General features: G+C 32.8%; 4 protein-coding genes across 4 annotated transcripts; 3 read left to right on the forward strand and 1 right to left on the reverse strand.

Annotated features, from left to right (window-relative positions):
* Positions 1–3,003: 3,003 nt before the first annotated feature.
* LOC106755125 (osmotin-like protein) lies at positions 3,004–4,017 on the forward strand. The gene has a single exon (XM_014637225.2). The coding sequence runs from the start codon at positions 3,061–3,063 to the stop codon at positions 3,805–3,807; it is 747 nt and encodes a 248-aa protein (XP_014492711.1). The 5' UTR covers positions 3,004–3,060; the 3' UTR covers positions 3,808–4,017.
* A 3,012-nt stretch (positions 4,018–7,029) lies between these two features.
* Positions 7,030–12,252, forward strand: LOC106756620 (ubiquitin-conjugating enzyme E2 7). The gene is made up of 6 exons (XM_014639117.2): positions 7,030–7,191; positions 7,309–7,411; positions 7,876–7,973; positions 8,060–8,160; positions 10,583–10,660; positions 11,794–12,252. Exons 1-6 carry the CDS (start codon positions 7,149–7,151, stop codon positions 11,869–11,871), a joined length of 501 nt encoding a protein of 166 aa, XP_014494603.1. The 5' UTR covers positions 7,030–7,148; the 3' UTR covers positions 11,872–12,252.
* Positions 12,253–13,082: 830 nt separating this feature from the next.
* On the reverse strand, positions 13,083–13,715 carry LOC106755992 (uncharacterized protein Mb0911c). Its single transcript, XM_014638230.2, has 3 exons — positions 13,591–13,715; positions 13,347–13,509; positions 13,083–13,248 (listed from the first exon to the last, which is right to left on the reverse strand). The coding sequence occupies exons 1-3, from the start codon at positions 13,713–13,715 to the stop codon at positions 13,117–13,119; spliced, it is 420 nt and encodes a 139-aa protein (XP_014493716.1). The 3' UTR covers positions 13,083–13,116.
* A 2,669-nt stretch (positions 13,716–16,384) lies between these two features.
* Positions 16,385–22,749, forward strand: LOC106756644 (sec14 cytosolic factor). The gene is made up of 7 exons (XM_014639145.2): positions 16,385–16,680; positions 17,455–17,841; positions 18,392–18,543; positions 20,413–20,508; positions 21,236–21,492; positions 21,605–21,825; positions 22,071–22,749. The coding sequence occupies exons 2-7, from the start codon at positions 17,467–17,469 to the stop codon at positions 22,437–22,439; spliced, it is 1,470 nt and encodes a 489-aa protein (XP_014494631.1). The 5' UTR covers positions 16,385–16,680; positions 17,455–17,466; the 3' UTR covers positions 22,440–22,749.

The following is a 22,749-nucleotide window of genomic DNA, read 5'->3' on the forward strand; positions in this document are numbered from 1 at the left end:
TACATAACTGTTATTATCCTAAGTTTGTTATGTGGAACTATTGGTATATCATAAAGAGTATCAAACATTACTTTTGAAGTATTGAAGGAGTTTCAAAATTATGTCAGTCTAATAATAATAACAAAAAAGTTCTACGTTCTCAATTTTTTTTTTTCATTTGTATTCCCGACAAGTGAAAGTGAACAACAGTACGTGTATGCTTGCAAATGTTGTTCGTTGTTCACCGAACTTGGCTTTCTCGTTAAGTTTGTAAGTTTATGTAAAGAAGTTGAGTAGGCGCTATAGCTAGTGGTTAGCATGGTAGATAAGCTGACTTATGTGAAACATGATGAAAATCTTTAGTTACAAAGTCAAGGGTTGTTATGATTGTTTGAATTGAAATTAAATCAAATCAATCATCAAATGTAAATGCTACCAAAACAAATGTGCTAAAAATGTTATGGCAGCCACCCAAACAAAGCCTTTAACTTTACTTTTCAATTCAACATCAATATTTCATTCTTAATTTTTCCACTAATTAATTTCTTTCTCCATTTCTTTTTAAGGCTATGTTGATTTTAAAGGATTGATTTTGAAAAGAGTGTGTGGATGAATTTGAAAGGATTTAGTTGAGTAACACTGGATTTGAAAATAAAGTTTATAAAAATCAGTGTAAAATTTATTCAATGTAATAAAAAAAAATAACTTTACAAAAAAAATTAAAAATTATCAAAATACTTTTAGTAGTAAAACTAATTTAAATAATAATTTATATTATTATAAGGAGAGAGAAAAGTAAAAATTAATTTTTAAAATTGTATTATTATAATAATTATTATTATTATTAATTGGAAGAGGAAGAGGGAATTTATAGAAGAAATGTGAAGCACTTAGGATATGATTCTTTTGTAACATATTCATTACAGATGGTTTGGTTATCAATTTAAGAGGAAAATCACATTTTTTTTTAGTTGAGCATTAAATTTGTATTTTTTATACTTTTTACCATTTTCATATACTAATAATATATATGTTTTTTTTCCAAGATGAAAAATAAATTCATAGAACAAAACTCACCAAATCAGTAAAAGTAAAAATAAAAACCGAATTTTGAAATTTAGAAGATTCCTTAATGGAATTTTAAAATATAAAAGATTACAAAGTCGAATTTTGAAATTTAATAAACTCCTAAACCAAATTTCAAAATATGACAAATTACAAAATCATATTTTAAAATTAGAGATATTTTTAAATTAAATTTCAAAATCTAGTAATGTTCTTAAATCAAATTTCCATTTCTACAAATCGGATTTTGAAATTTGATATCCAATTTCATAAACCAGATTTCAAATTTAATATATGGACAAAAAATGAAACATAATAACGAAATATGACTTATTGTGGCGGAAAAACTCAAAAAACAACTATGTAAATGAAAAAGAACGAAATAAATACATGCCTATAAGCTTCAACCAAAATAAACTAAGTATGAAGAATTACTTTGAAGGAAAAACAAAATCGCTCAAAAAGTAGTGATTAGTGTTTACCTAATTAATTTAATAATTTTTATATATTTTTTGTAAGATTATATAAGCATCACAGTAAAATTTGGGGTGCAAAACGAAAAGGTGAGGTGTATGAAGAAAGTCTGCTACTCGAATGAATCTAAGTTCATACGAGTCTATGGTCAATACAGTAACTTGTTGGGCCTGGTTATTTCACCATGTTAATTTTTTTTTCTCTATGTGCTCCCATAATTTTTAACTGCACCATCATAACTTTTAAAATAATCATTTTACCATTTGTAAAAAAGTAAGTTTTAGATTACTTACTCAGGAAATGAATTTCAAATAATTTTTTTAAAAAATTCAAAATATATTTTTGAAACAAGATTTTCAAAATAAGATTTGCATACCTTGTGAAATGCAATTTGAGGCGAGTTTTTCAGAACATGATTTTTGAAACAAACTTTCTGAGATATACATGATACCTTCCTAAACTAGTTTTCTAGAACGCATGATACACATTCCATAAGGAGCTTTATCAGCAATGGTGCCAGTGGCAGTGGCATGGTGGAATGAGGGAGGGTATTTTAATTACTTTTGTAAGTGAGGGTGCGGTTAATAATAATAGGGGTGGAAGAAGAAAAGATAGCCTAATTTCATGATTAAACAAGCAATGCGAATACAAAGCCCAAAAAAATGTTATCTTAAGGTATTATAAGCACTTATAAACGTTATGAATCGTTTGTCCCATAATTTATTTGTTTAATTATTTATTTATTTCCAATAAAATATGTGGGGATAAAAAACAGGATGCAAATGAAATTTGTCATAGTTTAGTAAGTTGGTCACAACAAAAACGTTTTTGAAAAATGGAGAGGATAACAAGCTAGCTCTATTTACGAGGTCCTTGATATATGCAAACTTTTTTCACCTAACCAATGTTAAGAAAAAAATTACATACAAATATAGAGTTTAATAAAATGAATATTTTTAAAGAAAAAGTTTAAACTTAATTCGAGAATAACACCAATAATTCATATTTCTAGCAAATACCATCATTCTATTACAAAAAAATTGAAAAATAGTTTTAACTTGCCATTCTAGTGAAATATATTATATACATTAACAATATAATTTTTGAGTAACTTTAATTATTATAATTATTATAAAGTGAGACACCTACATCCTAAAAAAACATAATATGAATTTTGTACGTTAAACTTTAACTTTTGACAAAATTATAGTTTTTTTATTCTTCCAGTTTTAGCCGAAGACCATGGGAGTGTCGCTCGAAGGTTCCAGGCCCTTAGTTTGCAATTCCCACTCTTCCCATTTTTCTGTTATATCAATTTTGCCCCTTCTTTCTCTCTTCATTCGAAATTCAAAATTCAAAACTTCAACGCCGTTTAAATGTACAGGGAAAGGGCAATTCCGTCTCACAAAGTAAAAAATATAATCCTCTGTAACACACCCAACAACCTAGTTTAGACCTTCATCCAAAACCCTCTATAAATAACTGTAAAATATAGCCTTTTCCGGCGTGCTTATATTTTTCATTATTATTACCTACCAAGTCATGGCTTCTTCACTGTTTCTATGCACCTTCTTCATCCTCGCTGTCACCATCCTTCCCTCACCCACAGGTGCCCTTATCCTAACATTAGTTAACAACTGCAACTACACCGTTTGGCCAGCCATTCAACCTAACGCCGGCCATCCAGTCCTCGCCGGCGGCGGATTTACTCTCCACACCCTCACCCACCTCTCCATCCCCGTCCCCGATGTCCACTGGTCAGGCCGGGTCTGGGCCCGTACTGGCTGCACCCACTCCGGCACCGCCTTCTCCTGTGCCAGCGGTGACTGCGGCGGCCGTCTCCAGTGCAACGGTGCCGGTGGTGCTCCTCCCGCCTCCCTGGCGCAAGTAGAGGCCCACCACGGAAACGGCGATTCCGTCTCCTACGGCGTGAGCTTCGTCGATGGGTTCAACGTCCCCATGACTCTGACCCCACACGAGGGCAAAGGCGTGTGCCCGGTGGTCGGTTGCCGCGCCGACTTGCTAGCCACGTGTCCCCCCGTACTGCAGCACCGTGTCCCCGCCGTTCATGGACCCGTCGTCGCGTGCAAGAGCGGGTGCGAGGCTTTCCACACCGACGAGCTCTGCTGTAGGAACCACTTCAACAGCCCCCACACGTGTCGGGAGTCCGTGTACTCCACCTTCTTCAAGCACGCGTGCCCCAACACTTTCACCTACGCCCACGACAACCCCTCTCTCATGCACCAGTGTTCCTCACCGCACGAGCTCAAGGTTATCTTTTGCCACTAAACGAGACTAAACCGTTGTTTGGGTCATTGTTTAGTGACTCAACCCTTGTCTCCTCAATAACATTCCAGAGCAGAAGAAAAGTTGGCGAAAAGAAATAAGAAAAAAAAAAGAACATGCTTGTATTTTCTTCAGTGTAGTCGTGTTTTCGTAAAAGGTTGTAATTTATGTTGTGTGGTGAAGAATAGAACTTGAGCTTTGTTTTCGCTGTTAGTTTTTGTTCTGGGCATCTTTAAATTATTCTTTCTATTCTTCTTCTTCCTCCAGCAACTGGTTTGATAATAGTGTGAAGGGTGTGATGATGGTGAAATGTGAACAGAAAGAGACCGGTTCACCAAAATGGCTCCTATCTCGAGATTTTGATTCGTTTTAATGGATGAAAAAGAAAGGTACCTGGTATGACACGTGATTTCAGTCCTTTTTCTTATACTTCTGACAAATTCAAGCAGTGATACCTTTACCACGTTTATCTTTTTTGTTATTTTCTATATTTTTGTTATTGTTTGCTAGAAACGAGTAGATAATACTTTTGTTCTTTGGATGGTGGCAGCGGGCATGTCTGCAAAATGTTCAATGCAAGATTTTTATTTTCATGCTTCTGTCATGAGACACCAACCAGAACTGATATATTCGGTTCAAATTGAATTTGAACTGATTTGAAATATTCAAGGAGTTAATTTGAAAGTGTTGGATTGAGCGAGGTAGAAATTTTGAGTGTACTTTCCGATAATTATGCATTGTTTAATCTAATGCAGTGTTTCGTAATTGGTGAACTTTGTAGTGTCACACGGCTACTGGAAACTGTCCGAACGTGACGTGGATTTGGACCTACTGAATAATGATGTGTTTAGAGCTTTTTGAATGCTCGTTTCAACTTTACCGAAAGCAAAAATTCAGTTTTTCTTAAAAGTAGTTATAAATAATTTTCTCACAATAAATATTTTCATAATATAACAGTGAAATTTGACTACAAAGTTTGAACACAACCAACCTTAAGAAATAAGAGTTAGCCCTCTAAACGATACAACGAGTGTCAAAGAAGTTACGGCCTCTTTCTAAAAGCCCTAACTCAACTCATCGTCATTTAATGTGAAATGAGTCTTAAGATGACACAAAAGAAAAACTCTTGTTTAAATTATTTAAAGGAGATCAGATGTATTGTTGGAACATAGAAGACAAGAAAATCTTTCAAAAACTAAGACGATTATTTATCATTGTAACCAATATACTTAAACGAAAAACAATCATATTCTTGTAATACTATACACGGTTAAATATCTTTTTGTCTCTTAACTTCCAGTAAAAATTAAAATTAATTCCTTTTTAAAATTTTAGCTTAATTTAGTCTTTTAATTTTATAAATATATAAATTTAGTTTTTTTAACTAAATTTTGTTAACTTTATATGATGTTTCAGACACGTTTCTCAATTAACATTAAAATAAAAATATGTCATACAGTGTAAACAACCTAAATACTATCATGAAACGTGCTTGAAGCATCAAATAAACTTAACAAAATTTAGTTAAAAGAACTAAATTCATACATTTTAAAGTTTGAAGACTAAATTATACCAAAATTTTTGAAGAGTGATTAATTACAATTTTCAATAAAAATTTAAAAACAAAAAACATATTTAACTCTATTATATAAAAGAACTCAAACAAAAAAGTATAAATCATTGAATAATCTAGTATACTTTTTCTTTTATCTTAAACAAAATCTAAATATGTTTTATTCATAATCTAAACGTGATAAGAACAATATCAATTAGAAATCACTCTTATCAACACATGTTATCTATTTTTTTACATGCAATAAATTCTTTTTCATTTTTTTTAGTAAATTGTAAAGTGATCACATATTATGTCTAATAAAGGGTTTATACATGTTATCTATTATTAGATTAAATACTAATTTAATAAGGGTTTATACTTGTCAAGTTAGTAACTTTGAGAAGATGATAATAATCATTTTAAATTTAAAATAGAAATTAACATAAGGTTTTAGATTCTAGAAACAAAAGTTTAGAAAGTCATTGAGCACATAAAAATAGTTATTTAACGAAAGAAATAAATTTAAAATAGAAATTAATAGAAAGATTTAGCTTCTAGAAACAAAAATTTAGAAAGTCATATGACAGAGAATAAAAGGACCATCAAAAATAAGAAAAAGACAAAATGCTTTAGTGGATAGAAAGTATTATCTCTTTTGGTTAATACAATATCTTTACTCATTTAGATATAATAAATTTATTTTCCATATGAAAAGAAAATTAGTTAATTATAAGGTGCCATTAATTTAAAAACATATGATCACATTATTGATTTCGCTTCCGTTTGAATTTAATGTTCTCGTTCCTTTCTTATTTATAACGAAGCTAAAAAAATATCAAAAACATTTTTATAATTTCAGTAATTCATTTAAAAAATTACATCTTTGATTTTAAATGTTAATTATGTAATAATAATAATACTAACTAAATGTAAATATTGAATTGTTCAATTATTAAATAAAGTAGTGTATTATACCAAAATTATTCAAGAAAAGTTAAAAATATGTTTTGAAATCATACAGTAAAAAAGAGAGTTAAAACTTGATCAATCTAACAAAAAGACGTACAAACTTGATCCAATTCACTGTCTGCTTCAATAATATATAGGTCTCTTTCTTTATATCTTTTTACATGTTATATCATAAAACAATGATATATTTTTAATATGTTTAAGTAAATTTTGTTTTAAAAAATAAAACAGAAAAAAAATCAGTTCTGCATTTAAAAAAAAATATAATAATATGCAGCTATATAGTGCATTAGAGAAGAATTTTAAAAAGCATTTTCTGAAAAACATATAGATATTTACATTTAATTTAACAAGCTTTTATGAACTTCTGTCTATTATAAAAATCATTTAGAAATAAGCATTTTCAGCCATTACTTTTTTTCTTCTTTTTTTTTTTTCTGTTGTTTAGAAGTTATAGAATTTCAACAAAGCATTTTGCCTTATAAAGTTAATAAAATAAAATAATATGTTTTTGTTTCCCTCTTCAGTTTCCCCAAGGTAAAATATGGAATCTCTCTTTCCCTATTCTTTTCAACCAACCCTTTTTTTTTTCCAACAACCAAAAACATTGTAACAGTCGAAAGTGGTATTTGGGCCGGGTTGGGTTAAACCAAATATGGGTTCTGCTCAGTTCTAATAATCGCAGGCAGTGCAATCCTGGAACGACCTTAACCACATTCATTCATATTCATTCATAGTTATAAATAATTTCAAATCAATCAGAAGGTGTCGGTTTTGAAAAGATTAAACAATCTTTTTCTCTTCTCTTCCTTCTCCTTCCATGGCATCTCAGGCTAGCCTTCTCCTTCAAAAGCAGCTCAAAGGTATATATGTTTTTTCTCTCGTATTTTTTCTATTTCCCTTTTGCGAATCCCCGCGCAATAATAGCACCCTGTTTGGCGTCGATTCTCCGCGATCTTCTGATTGCCCTTTCCTCGCAGATCTTTGCAAAAACCCCGTCGACGGCTTCTCCGCCGGTTTGGTCGACGAAAGCAACATTTTTGAATGGAGTGTCACCATAATTGGACCACCAGATACTCTATAGTAAGCAATCCCCTTTTGATTTTTGTATTATGTCTCTAGATTTTGAGACTCTCCCACGCAGTCCTTTCTTGATTTTCCATTCCAAGTTTGGATTTTTGGGTTCTTCTCTGTCTTTCCTTTGGGGTTTGGATACCGGGATCGCTTTTGTAATTGTTTGTTTTGATTCCTGCTTGAACAGTTTTTTGGTTTAGGGACTTGGTTTCTTGCTATCCTAATCGCGAGAATTCATTGCGGTTGTTGTTGTTTCTTTAATGTTTAATTGTTTTTATTCCTCTTAAGCTGATGCCTTTTTCTTTTTCTTTCTAAATTACTATTTATGCTGATTACTACTGGGTTTTGTCTTAGTCTAGTTCGTTTGATTGCACCACCAAATGTTCTATTGATGTCATTGTTTTGCTTTCCCTTCGTCGGTGTTAGAATTCTACTAACGTTTACCTGTTGTGAATTGGTTGGACTTCTTACAGCGAGGGGGGCTTTTTCAATGCTATTATGAGTTTTCCATCCAATTACCCAAATAGTCCACCTTCAGTGAAGTTCACCTCAGAGATATGGCATCCCAATGGTTAGTGTATTTTCTTTACCTTATTTTTTTTTTTAATTTGTTATTTTTCCTTGATTCCTTCCACATGAAAGCCGTTCAATTTGCAGTATATCCTGATGGCCGGGTTTGCATATCGATTCTTCATCCTCCTGGTGAGGATCCAAATGGATATGAGCTTGCAAGTGAACGATGGACACCTGTTCATACAGTATGTGAAAATATAAACTACTCATCTTTTTTACACCAATGGCTTGTCTTAAATATTGATGACTGACACCATTTTATCTTGAATACATCCAAATCCAGCATCCCCTGGTTTAATGTCATAGTTGAAACTTAAAACACTGAATTAAGTGTGTAAACATGTTCCAGATTCCAAAAGCTGGTGTGATGCAAAGCGATTGTGTTTTTCTGCTTGGGGTATGCCCATGTGCATATCATTATGCCTATTGCTGAGGAGTCTGCATATCAATGCTTTACTGCATCATTGGCATTGCAGTTAAAGGCTGTTTAAGTATTTGTCATAAAATGGAGCTCTCTATACGTCTTTCCTCCCCACTATTCAACTTCCTTCCCCATTTTGGTAGAAGAGAAGGAGATAACATTAACACCTTTAATTAATTGTCAAATAAACTGAAGCATGAAGATTATGAAAGGATAATTTTTCTAAGCTTTCATTCCATAAATGGAAAATCCATCTGCTAAAAATTCCAATATAACACTCTTAATATCGGGTTTCAGTGTAGTATTAAGATTAACGGAGACACTAGGAGTATTGTGTTAGTAGGACGGGTGGTAATAGAATATTAGAGTCATTAAGGATTTATTAAAGGAAGGTTACCTTGAATAATGCAAAATCCCTTTGAAGCAACTATTTGGGTTTGAAGGAAACAAGTACTATGAAATATTTGAAGTAGAAGTTTGAGTTTTATGTGGGGCAATTGAGATGTATAGATCTAGTACAACACCTCATGCGCATTTTCTTAAATTTGCTAATGGAGGAGGCGAAGGAAAAAATAAAGTTGCATCTAGCAAGGGCTTTAGTAGAAATGAACAACACCCAGATGATTGATGAGAAGAATCCGGAGCTTACAAATGAAGGATCGAGTCCTGCATTGGGAAGTGGAAATACTTGCATAAATTTTCCACCTTCCAGAACAATATTGGTGGGTACGGTATCTAAGATGAGTGAGCTTCTCTAGCATGTTTTAATCAGAAATAGGGGTCTTACAACTGACAAATGCTGTGGACATAATGCATCTTTTTGAAATAGGGATGGTGTGGTGGGTTCAAAAGGTGAGAAGAGGGGTGTGCTTTTGATGTTATGAAAAATACGGGTCTGTAAATATACTTGTAAAATTCAACCGTATAAGCTGTTGCTGCTGGAGATAGAAGTAGAAGAGCCCAACATGGAAAAGTTTGAATGCTTTGAGGAACATTTGGAAGGAAATAACCCCCGGGCAAATATCCTTGCACCATATGACCGATCTTACCACTAAAAGATCTTTGAAATTATTGGGAATGGTGAAATAAAGGTTAATTGTTGAACCTCACAGTTTTCATATATATGAAGTTTATGCAGGAGATGGGTTTGCCTACATAGTATGTGACTGTAAGTGGTGGGTGTAAAGTCCATTCAGAGGGATCTGTAAAGGATTTCTGTTCAACAAGATTTTTCCTTGTTTTCCTTGGGAGGAGCAAACTTAGTACTTGCTCGAGATCAATGTAGATTTTTGAGAGTTAATATTGAAAATTGACATTGGAGTGAAGGGGGAACCAAACACTTTGTAAGGCTGCTACATCTTTCAAATCAATGAATACAGCCCAATGAGTAAGGAACATGTTTTCTAAAAACGTATGTTTCATATTTTAGAACTCCATTGATCTGTTTAGAATTGTTTTTTCTTGTATACAAATTAGGATAATGAAAGACTTCTGCCTCTAGGACTGCGGGTGTATTGCTGTATTTGTGTAATAGGAGACCTGTCGTGAATGGACAACAAATTTATTGCTGTATGGTGTGTTATTACCATTCAGTATCATATATTTTTACTTTATCAATTGGTTTTCTATCAATTTGGCCTGACCTGCTCAGTCAAAAGGAGTGAATTCTTTTGACCAGCGAATGGACAGATCATGATGCATGTAACTTGCTGGAGCTTATTGAGGGTTTACAGTTTTTGACATCACAATTTAATCATTTACCCAAAGAACAATATTTGGGTAAGCATTGGGTTGAAACATATGAGTGGTGAAATGGTATTTAACAGTTTCAAACTCTTGTGTTGGAGTCAGACCTTCATGTTTATCATTAATCTCGGCTGAATATAGAGTAAAAGGATCACTAGTTGTTTGAGTGTTTCAAGTTCGGGATGGCTTGAAGGAATATGAAATGAAAGACTAAAATTGAGTCAAGAGCTTTTCAGCTTAATATATCAAACAAAACAACTAAATGGTTGTAAAGATCTCAAATGTTAAACGTGTCAGAACTTCTTAATAACTTTGTTGGAGATCCTTTCGAAATGGTATTGCTTTTTGTTGACTACTAGCAAATTTATATATTGTCACCCATGAAGTTTTATGTTTTTAAAATCAGATGTATTAATATTGCAATATATGTTATCTTGCAGGTAGAGAGTATAGTCTTGAGTATCATATCAATGCTTTCCAGCCCTAATGATGAATCTCCTGCAAATGTTGAAGCTGCAGTAAGTTTGACCATCGTTACTTATTTACTGGATTGTTTTACAGCAACCTACTTGTCTTTCTCGTCATATGGTTTATATCCAAGAAAAGATGTGACTGTGAATTTCATTAGATGCTGCCGAAGTATAGTTAATTGGAATAATAATAGATTGTCTATTATAGTTAGTTATTTCTATATTAATATGGACTGTAAATCAATTGCCTTAGTTTACTTGTGATCCTGTACATGCTGTAGTTATTTCAGTAGGTATTCATCATGACGTCAAGTTATGATGAATGTTCTCCAAGATACTTCAGCTTGATTGCTAGTTGGTGTAAGTTGTGAGATACCAGGCTAGAATGTTGAATAGGATTTAGTCCTTGTCCAATTATTAAGAAGAAACGAACAAAAAAAAGTTTCCTTCTCTAAGTATGAATGATTTCCACGAGTTTCTAAATAACTAACACCAAATCACCGAGCCTTTTATCTGTCTACCTCAAGCAATAGGGTTGACGTCCATATGATCAACTCTCCTAAATGGGTTTCTATCTGTCTTATAATCATATTTTCAGATGGTGGTGAAATTCTTCCTTATTTTCTTCAATAGGTGTGCTATTCCAACTCACTCCAAGGCATTCATTCCTAGTCGTATATTGGTTAAGTAGGGTATATCTGACGAAAGCTACATTCTCTTTAAACTATGTAACTCGTGCAAAGCATAGTCTCCATTTTCTTATTAAGTGCAGTGGCTAAATATGGTCCAAGAAAAATCCTTAATCTTTTTGTTCAAACCTGTGAAGCATAGAAGCGAATAAAATATGTGTTCCTCATAGTATAGTATGCAATGGTTATGATTTCCACATTAATAACGACGACCCGCGACAATTTTTTTTTTTTTGAGATGTCAATTTCAATCAATTTCCATATTTAGTTTTATATTTATCCTGATGTGATGGTTTTCTTGATGTCCTTTTTAACTATAAACGGTAGCATGTATTGTATATGATTCTGTAGTCGTTTTTGTTCTGGGGATTTCACATTACCATTGCCAATATCTTTACTAGTTGAAATGCTTTGTGTGGGGCGACAAAATACTTTATTTTTGGTTTTACTTCCTGCTGAGTTTGTGGTGACCTGTATGATATGGCATTGCAGAAGGAGTGGAGAGATAGGAGAGATGATTTCAAGAAAAAGGTGAGCCGATGTGTAAGGAAGTCACAAGAAATGCTGTGATCTGTGGGCGACCCCTCATACTGCTTTTTGTGAACTGGAGGACATATAATGTGTAATGGATTGGTTCACCTGTTACTGTTGCTGCGTATAAAAATGGCATTGGAACTTGTCCACATTCCTCCTTTCTTCAGTCCCCATGTCTGTGCATGGCCATTTGTCCTAACTTGGAAAACAAACTGTATTCTAAATGCTTTGGCCGGTCTTTTGACTTTATTGGAAATTTACTTTGTTCATTTGCAGAAGCTTATATTTGGATTTCAAATCTAAAAAAGGGTTTATATTTCAATTTAGGTTCTGTTTCTCCCTATTGTGATTGTCCCCATTATGCACTGGCCACTACCAGGCCCTCAAGAAGTTCAGTTCTATTTGCTTGATTGATAATACATGAGTAGCGAAGGAAGTGCTTTTAATGCTGAAAATTATTCCTATTCTTGTTAAGTTATTGTGTACTCTCAAACTTGGAATACGTAATTTTAAAACCTCAGTATGGTTCATCATGAAACAAGTCATACCTTCTACCATCTATAGTTTAAGGATCGAATGATACCAAATGGTGACGTTTCTGCATGAAACAGGGATTTAGTGCTACGTATTGAAATCACTAGTCACTTCTCAGTTAGCTAAACATCTGTGTTCGAACGTAGTGTGAATTGTACAAGCAGACGGAATTCTATGAAGAAGCTATTATATATATACTCCAAATTATGGACCATAAATCGTTAGCATTGTCTAGTAATTCAAGAATCCTCTTAATCGGTATCAAACCACAAATAACAACAAAGAAAAAGTCATAAAACTAACAATGATCGTTACAACTCGAGATTTCCCTTCGAGTGAGGGAGATACTATTAGCTTTTTCAAATCGATTTCCCATTTCCTTTTGTTTGCTGGGGATGAAGGAAGATAACTAACCCGAAATGGATGTTAAAGAAAACATAAATTAACATTTTGTAGTACATTTAACAATGTTAACCATTAAATGTTATAAAATGTAAATTAGTTAGTGTAAATTTGAAGGATGAAATTGATGAAAATCCATAATCAGTAAGTGCAGAAAGTCTTATGAATAAAATCTCTGTGATTTGAACCATTTACAGCGTATGCAAGTGAGAAAAATCCATTTATTTCATGGTTTAGTTGACAGCAAGTTTATTCGTCAGTGACTGAAATACGCATACAAAGCTAACGTAAAAAGCATAATATTTCCCAGTTTCTTGGAAGTCCACCTAAACATAGAGAAAAGAATCATTTGGGTGGTTTGACATGGCTTCCCATTCTAACAACGTTGCCGTCAATATCTCTGACGTACCCAACCTTCTGGCCCCACTCCTTTCCCTCCGGCTCCCTCACAGCCACCGCTCCATTCTCCACCGCACGCTGATCCATTCCATCAAAAAATCCATCAAGACAACCAAACAAACGCATAATGTATATGAATTAACCAACCAATAATTAACAACATATGCATATCTTACCTTAAAAGCAGCATCTACGTCGGAGTAAACAAAACAAACCTCCATGGGTGGTCTTTCTCCACCAGATCCAGAGCTGTGAACCGCACCGGTTAGATTATCGGTCTCGTGCTGGTGAATCGGAGTGAAAGCGATAGTTGTGCTCCCCGTTTCCAACTCTCCCCATCTAAATTCAAATTAATTAAATAAACTCTGCCTCAAATTCCTAACTTAATTCTCGATATGAAGATAATCATATATATTTAACCTGTTAGACTCGTCTATGCGACGAACGTCATAGCCGAAGGCTTTGGCATAGAAAGCCACCGAGGCAGCTACGTCTTTCACGTAGATCACCACGTACCCAAAAACCGGTTTCTGATTCATTGCCATTGTTACTATTTGATATGTGATCGATCTCTGTTCAGCTTGTTTTATTCTCCCAATCTCGTGAGTCAATTTTCATGCACGCTACGTTACACTAAAATATATCGAAGAACATCAAATTTTCAGATCAGAAATTTTGGTGAGTAATGTATAAACCAGTATAAATGGATTATTTTGTATATCTAATATTATGGAAATATTGTAAATTTTTATGATTGATTTGTGTGTTTGTGACATAACTATTGTAAACATATTAAATTTAATAATGATTTAAACTATTATGAAATGCTTGAGTGCAATAATAAATTACATCTATATATGCATTATAAATATATAATAAGCAGTTTTATACAGCTCAGATATTTTACTTGTATATTTTTAATGAACAAGTTTTTAACTGAAATACTTACCCGCTTGATTTAATGTATTCTTTATTTTGGATATAGTGATATAAAGGGCATATATATCAAATTAATAAGAAATAAAAACTATAAAATAATTAAAATTGTCATGTACATTTTTGTATTGTTTAAACTACATTATGCTCCACAAGAAGCCTCTGTTTACCTGCAATTTAAATACATTTTAGAGTTTCATTTAGTTTAGCATTAAAATCAATTTTACACATCTCAGTGACTGTTTTAACAATAAATTATGATTGAATTATTCAAAAACACATTTTATCATTATAAATTTATTTTATTACCTTTTTTTTTCAAAGCAGCAGATATAATGTTCTTTTTTTATTGTTTTTAAGACTAACATCGGGTCCTCAAATTTGAATTATTTAATTAGATCTCTAATCTTTAGTCTATTTAATTAAGTCTTTATAATTATAAAAATAATATAATTTTTACTATATTGACGTTAACATTGTATCTTTACATTTTTTATTTTTACTTATTTATTTTTTATCATGTGTCATTATTGTCATGTTAGATTATATGTACAAAAATTAATATTAATGTAATATAAATAGTCTAATTGAATATGTTGAGAATAATATCTTTTGTGTTGAATATACATATAGGATTAAAAAAAGATAAAGATAATATATTTAAATCCTTCTGAAATTAATATATATAAATCGTATGTATCAAACTTGTTACTAATATAATCAATAAAAATTTAATCTTTGTTTATGTAGATAGTGACGACATAATGATTTGCAAAGATGATGTAGAAGACGAAATATCAATTCAGAAGACTCTCCTAAGCAACAAACATGTGAGGTTAACCATTGACGAATGTAAATCTCTTATTACAAATTGTCGTTGAGGAATTCATTATTTTCATCCCATTGATAAATAATACAAACAGAGGTCGAAAACAACTAACCGTAATTATGGAGAATAATATTGGACTATTGGGTCAACTATGATAACTTTAACAAAGAAAATTACTATCAGTAGTGGAGGATGGTCACCAGTGGTGGACAACGACAAATTTTAGGGATTAGATTACCATTAGTAACTTATGGTGGCTTGTAGTGATAGACAACGATAAACTGTAGGGACTAAATTCTCATGAGTAACAAATGGTGGCCTATAGAGACTGACAACGATAAATTACAAGGACTATATTGGTTCACATAGAAAAAAACTTTGCTTCACAACGAAGGGCGAAAATGACGACACACCAATGATAAGCAATGGAGGCGAAAGATCTAGCTCTTCAAAAGAATGATTTTCTTTATTCATCAAGACACTTAGAAACAAACTTGCGGAGAATATCGATGGACAGAGATAGCAGACAATGGACAATAATAAAAGAAACACTGTAGAAAATTGAAATTAGGATAACAAAACTGAGGTACACAGACGTAGGTGTTGAAAGACAAAATTCTTAGGACGATCAGTCGAAACGATCAAAATTGTGTTGTCACCAGTCAAAAGTAGAACTCCAATGATGACACGGTAGATGCCAACATTGTTGGCAACAACACTAAAAGGCATTGTCATCAACAACAACCGTTGTAGTGGCAAATGCAACAATTCTTTTTTTTTTCAAGAGAGTCTTAGGTTCTAAATACATGTTGAATATAGTAAAAATTATCCGAGATTAATCTTCAATGTGTTAAATATACACATAGAGACTATATTTATAGTAAAATAAATGATTATAAATAAGAAATAATAATAAATTAACTAAAAATAAAAAATAAAAATAATATATTTAACTAAAACTAAATAAAATATAAAAGTATAATTAAAAATTCAAAACAAATAAAGCTTTTTCAAGAAATTACTCACTGTAGTGTGTTAAAGTATCACTTGGTAGTACCGAAAAGGTAGATGGATCTCTTGAGAATTTAAAAGTATTTTGGGCCATTTCAAAGATAAGGTGTCAAATGGCCGAAAAACTTGTCAATATCCAACTATAATTATATTATTAGTTTAAATTATTGTGACATTTAGAAGAGTATTGTATTTATAATAGGAGTTTATGATGAAAATTTGCATGCATTCTTATCTCCAGATAATTTTTCATTACACATCAAATATTAAATCAAAGTGAAAACCTATTATAATTAATTATATTTGAATATTTAATTTCTTAAAGCAACTACACCACTTAAATATATTATTGTTTAAATAATTTTACTCTAATTTTTTTTATTATACTTAAACAGTATTTATGCAAAATTCAACGATCACATGATTCACGCTGCCTTTTTCCTGTCTGATGTCCAAAGATGAAAATTGTTGAATAACAGATGGACGAACTGTGACGTCTCATTGAACACATCTCCACCGTCCACGTAACCACCCAAAGTTTGAGAATTAGATTCAGTTCCTCACTCTCCCATACCAACGATCTTCCACTGCGACGAAAGCAAATCGGAAAGTTAACTAACGGAGGTCCATTCGGTGAAAATCGGCGACGAACGAAGATCAACAATAAAAATTCATTACATTACTTTCACTGCATTGCTAATCTCCCAACCTTCACACTTGCACATTTCTTTCAGGTCAATCTTCATCTCTTTCGGATCGAATTGACAATTATTCATGTTTCTAGTGTTTCTATCATATTCTTTGTCTCGATTATTACTAGCGTCGTTGTATGTTCACACATAGTGTTGTTTCTAATTTTAATTTCATTCTTTATGTTTTCTTGGCTTCGCTAATTGCAACGCTAATCCGCATTATTTCAATCGAGGCTACTGGATTTGTCCTTCATGTTTCACGTTTTTTTTTAGTGATACGTTTGATATCTTGATTTTAACAAGTTTTGCAGATTTATTTTGGTGTATTGGATTTGTGTTGAGTTTCATTGCGGCTATGTAGATGTAGGCTTGCAGCTTGTAATAAAAACCGTGCAATAATTTCTTGTTCTCCTTTTGTATATAGTGATGAGGATATTGGGACTGGAATGTTCCAGTGTGACTCAGATTTCTCTTTGAAGAAATTTTACTTGATATTAAGGTGAAAATGAAATCTACAGGCTCTAGTAGAATATAAAAAGAAATTCTATGAATATTTATAAGGAAAAAATAAGAAGGAAAAAAATGAGTTAATCTTCTCTATAAATATAAACTCAGGAGTTTAACTTCTATATAGGATGCAGAGAATCATATAGAGATAACTAAGATATACGTACGTTGGTTTTAGTTCATATAGAAATTTAATGTATTTATCTTTTAATTTTCTTCTTTTACAAGTGTTTAAAAGGAGTTTATACAAACAAAACGCAACTGTTGCATCCAAAACTGAAGATACTCTTATGTTCTGCTTTTTGCTAGGGAAAAACTGACATGCCTTCAGTTTACATGGGGGGTAGGGTGGATAATTCTACCTCGAGCATGGGAACTAATTCTAAAGAAAACAGCGTTGTCGCTGGGAAAAATACATACAAAAACCTTCTGGTTGCATCACGGCCTAAAGGTTTTGCACAAAGAAATTATGAACAACTTGTGTCATTCACCCATGGTGACTTTGGAAGCAGTGTTGTGGGTCGTGCCACTTTTTTTTTACTCAAAGTTGCTGCATTAGAGACCGTGAGGAGGTTATCCAAGAGTAAATGCCCGTGTGTATGGCGAGGCCTCCAGGGTCTACAAATCCTTGTCTATCCACCTTTCAAATGGATTCAGAGGTGGGCACCCTTCAGGGGTTTGGTGAAGAGCATGCAGGTTTGTGATTATTAATTTCTGAAGGGTTCGTCAAAGTTATCATTGAATGTAATTTTAAAGCAGTGGAATATAATAGTTCAGGAAAATCATTACTGTAAATATGAATTAGGTTGGAACATCATTTTTAAGTTTTAGAAATTGGTCCACGTAATCTTTATTTGTATGATTCTAAGAGATCTTAGTTCGGGATTTGAGGATACATTTTATTAGTGGCTTCAATGTATCATTTTCATCTGGAAAGTTTCTTAAAGATAATTTTCTTCCTCCTCATTTTTGTTCTGTATAAAAAAAAGATCGGTATTGCCTCTATAGAGACTATGAATATGGATCTTCTAAAAGCTTTTCATGCTTTTAGTATTGTGTCGTCATTAGCAATCATAAGATGTATTGTTTGATATTTCCCTTGGCCCCCATTACTATTAAGATGAAGGAGGGCCAAATTAAGGAATTTTCTCTTTTTTGTTTCCTTTTCTTTTTTACCCCTTCTACTAATATCCCATGTTTACCTATATTTATGAAACAGATAGCTAATGAAATTTTCTATTACCAGGTACTATCAAGACCACTTTTAGTTCTTTCGATTGCAACAGTCTTTACCGATCAACCACAATGTAGTGATGGAACCTCAGACTGTGTTGTTGATTCTCCTGAATCTGAGGTATCTGCCGAACTATCTCCTGCACAGCCTATCTCGAATACAAGGTATATGATTAGAAGCTTCATGATGTGTAGTTAGCGTCTGAGTTATGACCGACCTTTCTGCCCATAATGCTAGAGTAGTTGTAATGTAGAATTCTCCGACGTTAATCTGCTTTAAAGGTGATAAAGTTGCTGATATAAATTTAGCTTCACAAATAAATGATAAACGACAGCTAAAGAAAGGTGTCGGAGTCATCCTACATTCTATTGTCTTTTGGATAGTTTTGTTAATGGTAATAGGATCAGTGACCAGTGGTCATCATTATATTTGCCAGGTTTTGATTTAGGTTCCTGATTTTTTAGTTGATTCATTCAAATCCCTGCTTCCGAGAGTTGTTTGTTGGGATGTAAAAACATTATTCGGCAGTTCATTAGATGATTGTTTTAGTGTGAGGTACTAGTGCAGTAGTATGCGAATTCAATAACCCATCAATAAAACTGTTCAAAATGGGAGTTTAATTAGGATTCGAGAACACCATTACAACTTCTACAACTTATAAAAAAAGTAGCAGATTTCTGTTTCAAATTGGTGCAGTTTGCAGGATTAAGAATCTAACTATGCCTTCTTCCGCTATGGGCCTGTTTGAGTAAATTTTCTCCATAAGAAATTCTAAAAGAGAAATATATGAAGCAAAATGAAATTAGTTTTTCCATTAACCAATATTAACTTACGCATGAGTTAATTTGTAGAAGTTTTCTCATACTAGTTTCTCTAAAAGATTATTTTTAACTCATACATAAGTTAAATTTAGCTTGTGGGGATATTTATTTCACGTTTTCTTGTTTTCTTTTCCTGAAAGTGTTTATGGGAAAATTTATCCAAGTAGATCGTATATATCATTTCGAAAACTAAGTACACGTTTACTTCTGTTTCATTTCGTGTTTTTATTTTCCGTTTTCTTTTTTAATTTACAAATTTGTCTCATTTTTTAAATTCATTTCCCGTATGCAAAGATTTATACAGAAACAGTGAAAACAGATTTATTTATTTATTTTTGTTTCCTGTACCAGTCTTGCAAAATTTCTCTTACCTAGAATTTTCAAAGATAACTTGAATATGAAAACCATGCAGACTGATTTTGTCGTCGTTTTGCGTTGGACAACTCCGGTTAGACAAAATTGTGTGCACACAACCACAAGCTAATAGACCTTATAAAATAAGAAATTTGTTTTTTTGTTGTTATTTACATACGATGTTTGGGGCTACTCCTTGGAAGTGTTTCCTGAAGTTTGTTGCATTAAAATTGTGTCCGTATCTTGTATTACTCTTGTTTCAACATAAATGATTTTCTAAGTTCACTGCACTGTGCTTCTACTAATATGTAGGGGATGTGACTAGTATGAGAACTATTTTTATGAGTGAGGAGAGAAAATATTAACCATACAATTATACATCGATGGTAATGGTTAAGGTTACTTAAAGTCATATAGCTACTTAAAATAACTTACATGACTTTTCTATTTTAATCTTTTCATTTTATTATAACATCTAATGAACAATATCTTCCCGTCACTCATAAAATTTTGCCTCATTTGTTATTTCTCTGTGGCTTCTTATGTTAAAATAAAAAGTATTAGCTGAGAGGCCTCTGATATATTTCTCAGAAAGTAATGTAGGATATTGATGTTATTGAGCCAAACATGTGAAGGACTGTCCCCAAATCAGCTCTTTCAATGTTTCACACGCCATACATATGAATCTCCTACGCAATTACTTTGTTCTGTTACTAAGTCTTGAGGTGAATAAAATGCTTCTTATGCCTTGCTTGTTTTTCAGGATAAATATGAAATTATTATTTGGAGCTTTCCATGTCTATAATTCTCCATTGCAAGCTTCTTTACTCTTACAGATATTTTTCTTTCCTTTTGCAGTCATTCTGAGATAGATCCTGAAGTTTTAGAATATGAAAACTGGTTGACTCTACTTAATCAAGAGTTGGAAAATCAAGGGATTAGTTTGCCAGAAAGGTATAGATGTTTTCTGTTATGTATATAAATACACCATTCCAATAAAAAAAAAAAATACTTAGATATGATTCTCAAAGAATTCCATTTCAAAACTAGGCTATTTGATGTTCCTGCAATGACAGTTATTTCGAAGTTTACATTGATATCTACCGTTTTCTACTGTTTTTTTTTGAAAGAAGTGGCACAAGATATAAATAATTTATCAGCAATTCAACAGTTGTGTTTTGTTTCTTTTCTCTAAACTAAACATATATGAAATAATAGGAGTGCTAGCAGTACACTCTACTATTGATTAAATATTTTTGAAAACTGAAAAATCACGAGAGATTGAATCAGAAGTGAAATCCACCAAAGATTGTGATTTCTAATAAATTTCAGCCATGAGTATATTAAAAATAGTGTGTTAGGGAGTATGTTCCTAGCATTCCTTAGTTAAATAATCCTTAGTAATCGATTCGATATAATCACTTTGGATATGCATATGCACCAACTTCATAATTTTATTGTTATGCAATAGTTAACAGTATAATAATAGATCCAGCTATTAACAATAAAGTTAGGCCAATTGTTGATGTATTCTCATTCTGATTGTGTATTATTGTATTTCTTGGGACAAGTTCTGAAGTCCTGGCCAGCGCAGCCTTATTAGATAGCAATAGCATATTTTCATGCATATTTCATGGTTTCTCCTGTTGCAGCGGACCATGATTTAGTAGTGTTTATGCAGAATCAATGATGATGAGCTCCACAGATTTTACGCAGCTTCTAATAATGACTTTTCATGCTTCCTTGCCTCAATCAAGAAGACAATACGGTGGCGGGAGAGTTATAGATTTTTTTCAGGAGAAGAGCTGGAAACTTGGTCAAATATGGTGTTCTGGCATGGATTTGATGTTTTGCACAGACCTTGCCTCGTTGTAAGGCTTGGGATAGCTTGTCGCTCTTTGGCGTCTGAAGATAGACTTCAGTTTGCTCAGGCAATTAGTATGTCTTCTTCCTTTAAACATGTCGTATCTCTGTCTCTAGCCATTTGTTTCTGTATTTGCTCTATTGGTTTCATGTTTTAGGTTAATCTTAATCGGTGGTTGTACTGCAGTATCACAGGTAGAATATGGAGTCTTGCACTTGGTAGATGCAGACAACCCTCAAATTGCAGTATTGGTGGACTGTGAAGGGTTATCTCCGTTGAGAATTCCCATGAAAGTGATGAGAACTTGTTCATCCATTCTGCAAGATTACTTTCCCAATCGACTTGGTTGTTTGTTTGTCATCCGACTACCAGCAATTGTTCGTGTTATTGCCCAGACTTTTATTCAGGTAAACTTTCCTTTCCATTTATTTATTAGGCTAAAATAGCAAACTAGCAGTCGTCAAGGTGGTCATGAAGTTGATGCTATTTCAGTGTTTGCGTGTCATGGCTTGCTCCATTAAATGCAATTTCATTTATCATCATAGCTTCTCAAATCTGGATACAGATTCTCAGTTTCTTCTTTCTTAGAAAAATACGACTGTAAATATTTTTTTCTTTATTTAAATGAACTAATTTAAGACTTCGAATCTAGGTTCTAAAGCCAACAACTAAGAAGAAGTTGAAATTAGGGGGAGAGATATATTGGAAAGAACTTTTTGACAATTTTCCGACACCACCATCATATCTTGGAGGAAGGTGCACTTGCATGAGATGTTCTAAAATTGGCAACTGGGATATGCTGCAACCTCATTCAACTGGGACAAACATAATTGATAGGGAGCAGGATATCAGTGACAATGGGGGATTGCCATCACTGCCATCTAATGAATTAGATGCCCGCCAAGTCAGTAATTCTGACCAGCTTTTGAGAAAGGCCGTTATAAGTTTTCTCGTATTTTGGGTTTTTATAGCTCTTGGTGCTGGAATTTACGATCCTGGTAGTCTTCATTTAGCACCATAACCCAAGCTTGGCCAAATTAGTTTTGTTTCCCTAGTTCAATAAATTTTTAGAGGATACCTCTAGTTTGAATGTGTTTCTGAATTTGGATCTGCCGTTATCCAAAGCTCCGAACAGTAACAGTTCACTGTTTCAGATTCTTTAGACAATAGATCTCCAGTCATTGCTTGAAGAGCTACATTGTAAAATCTTTTTTTTTTTTTATTTCATTTCATAGATTTTGTTTCATCCTCTCTCTTCAATGTTATAATGATGAACGCAGGTGGGATCTTGACAGCACTCACATCAAAATAAATTTAGACACAACTATAAA

The sequence above is a fragment of the Vigna radiata genome, chromosome 2 (genome assembly GCF_000741045.1).
Source record: "Vigna radiata var. radiata cultivar VC1973A chromosome 2, Vradiata_ver6, whole genome shotgun sequence".
Lineage (NCBI taxonomy): Eukaryota > Viridiplantae > Streptophyta > Magnoliopsida > Fabales > Fabaceae > Vigna > Vigna radiata.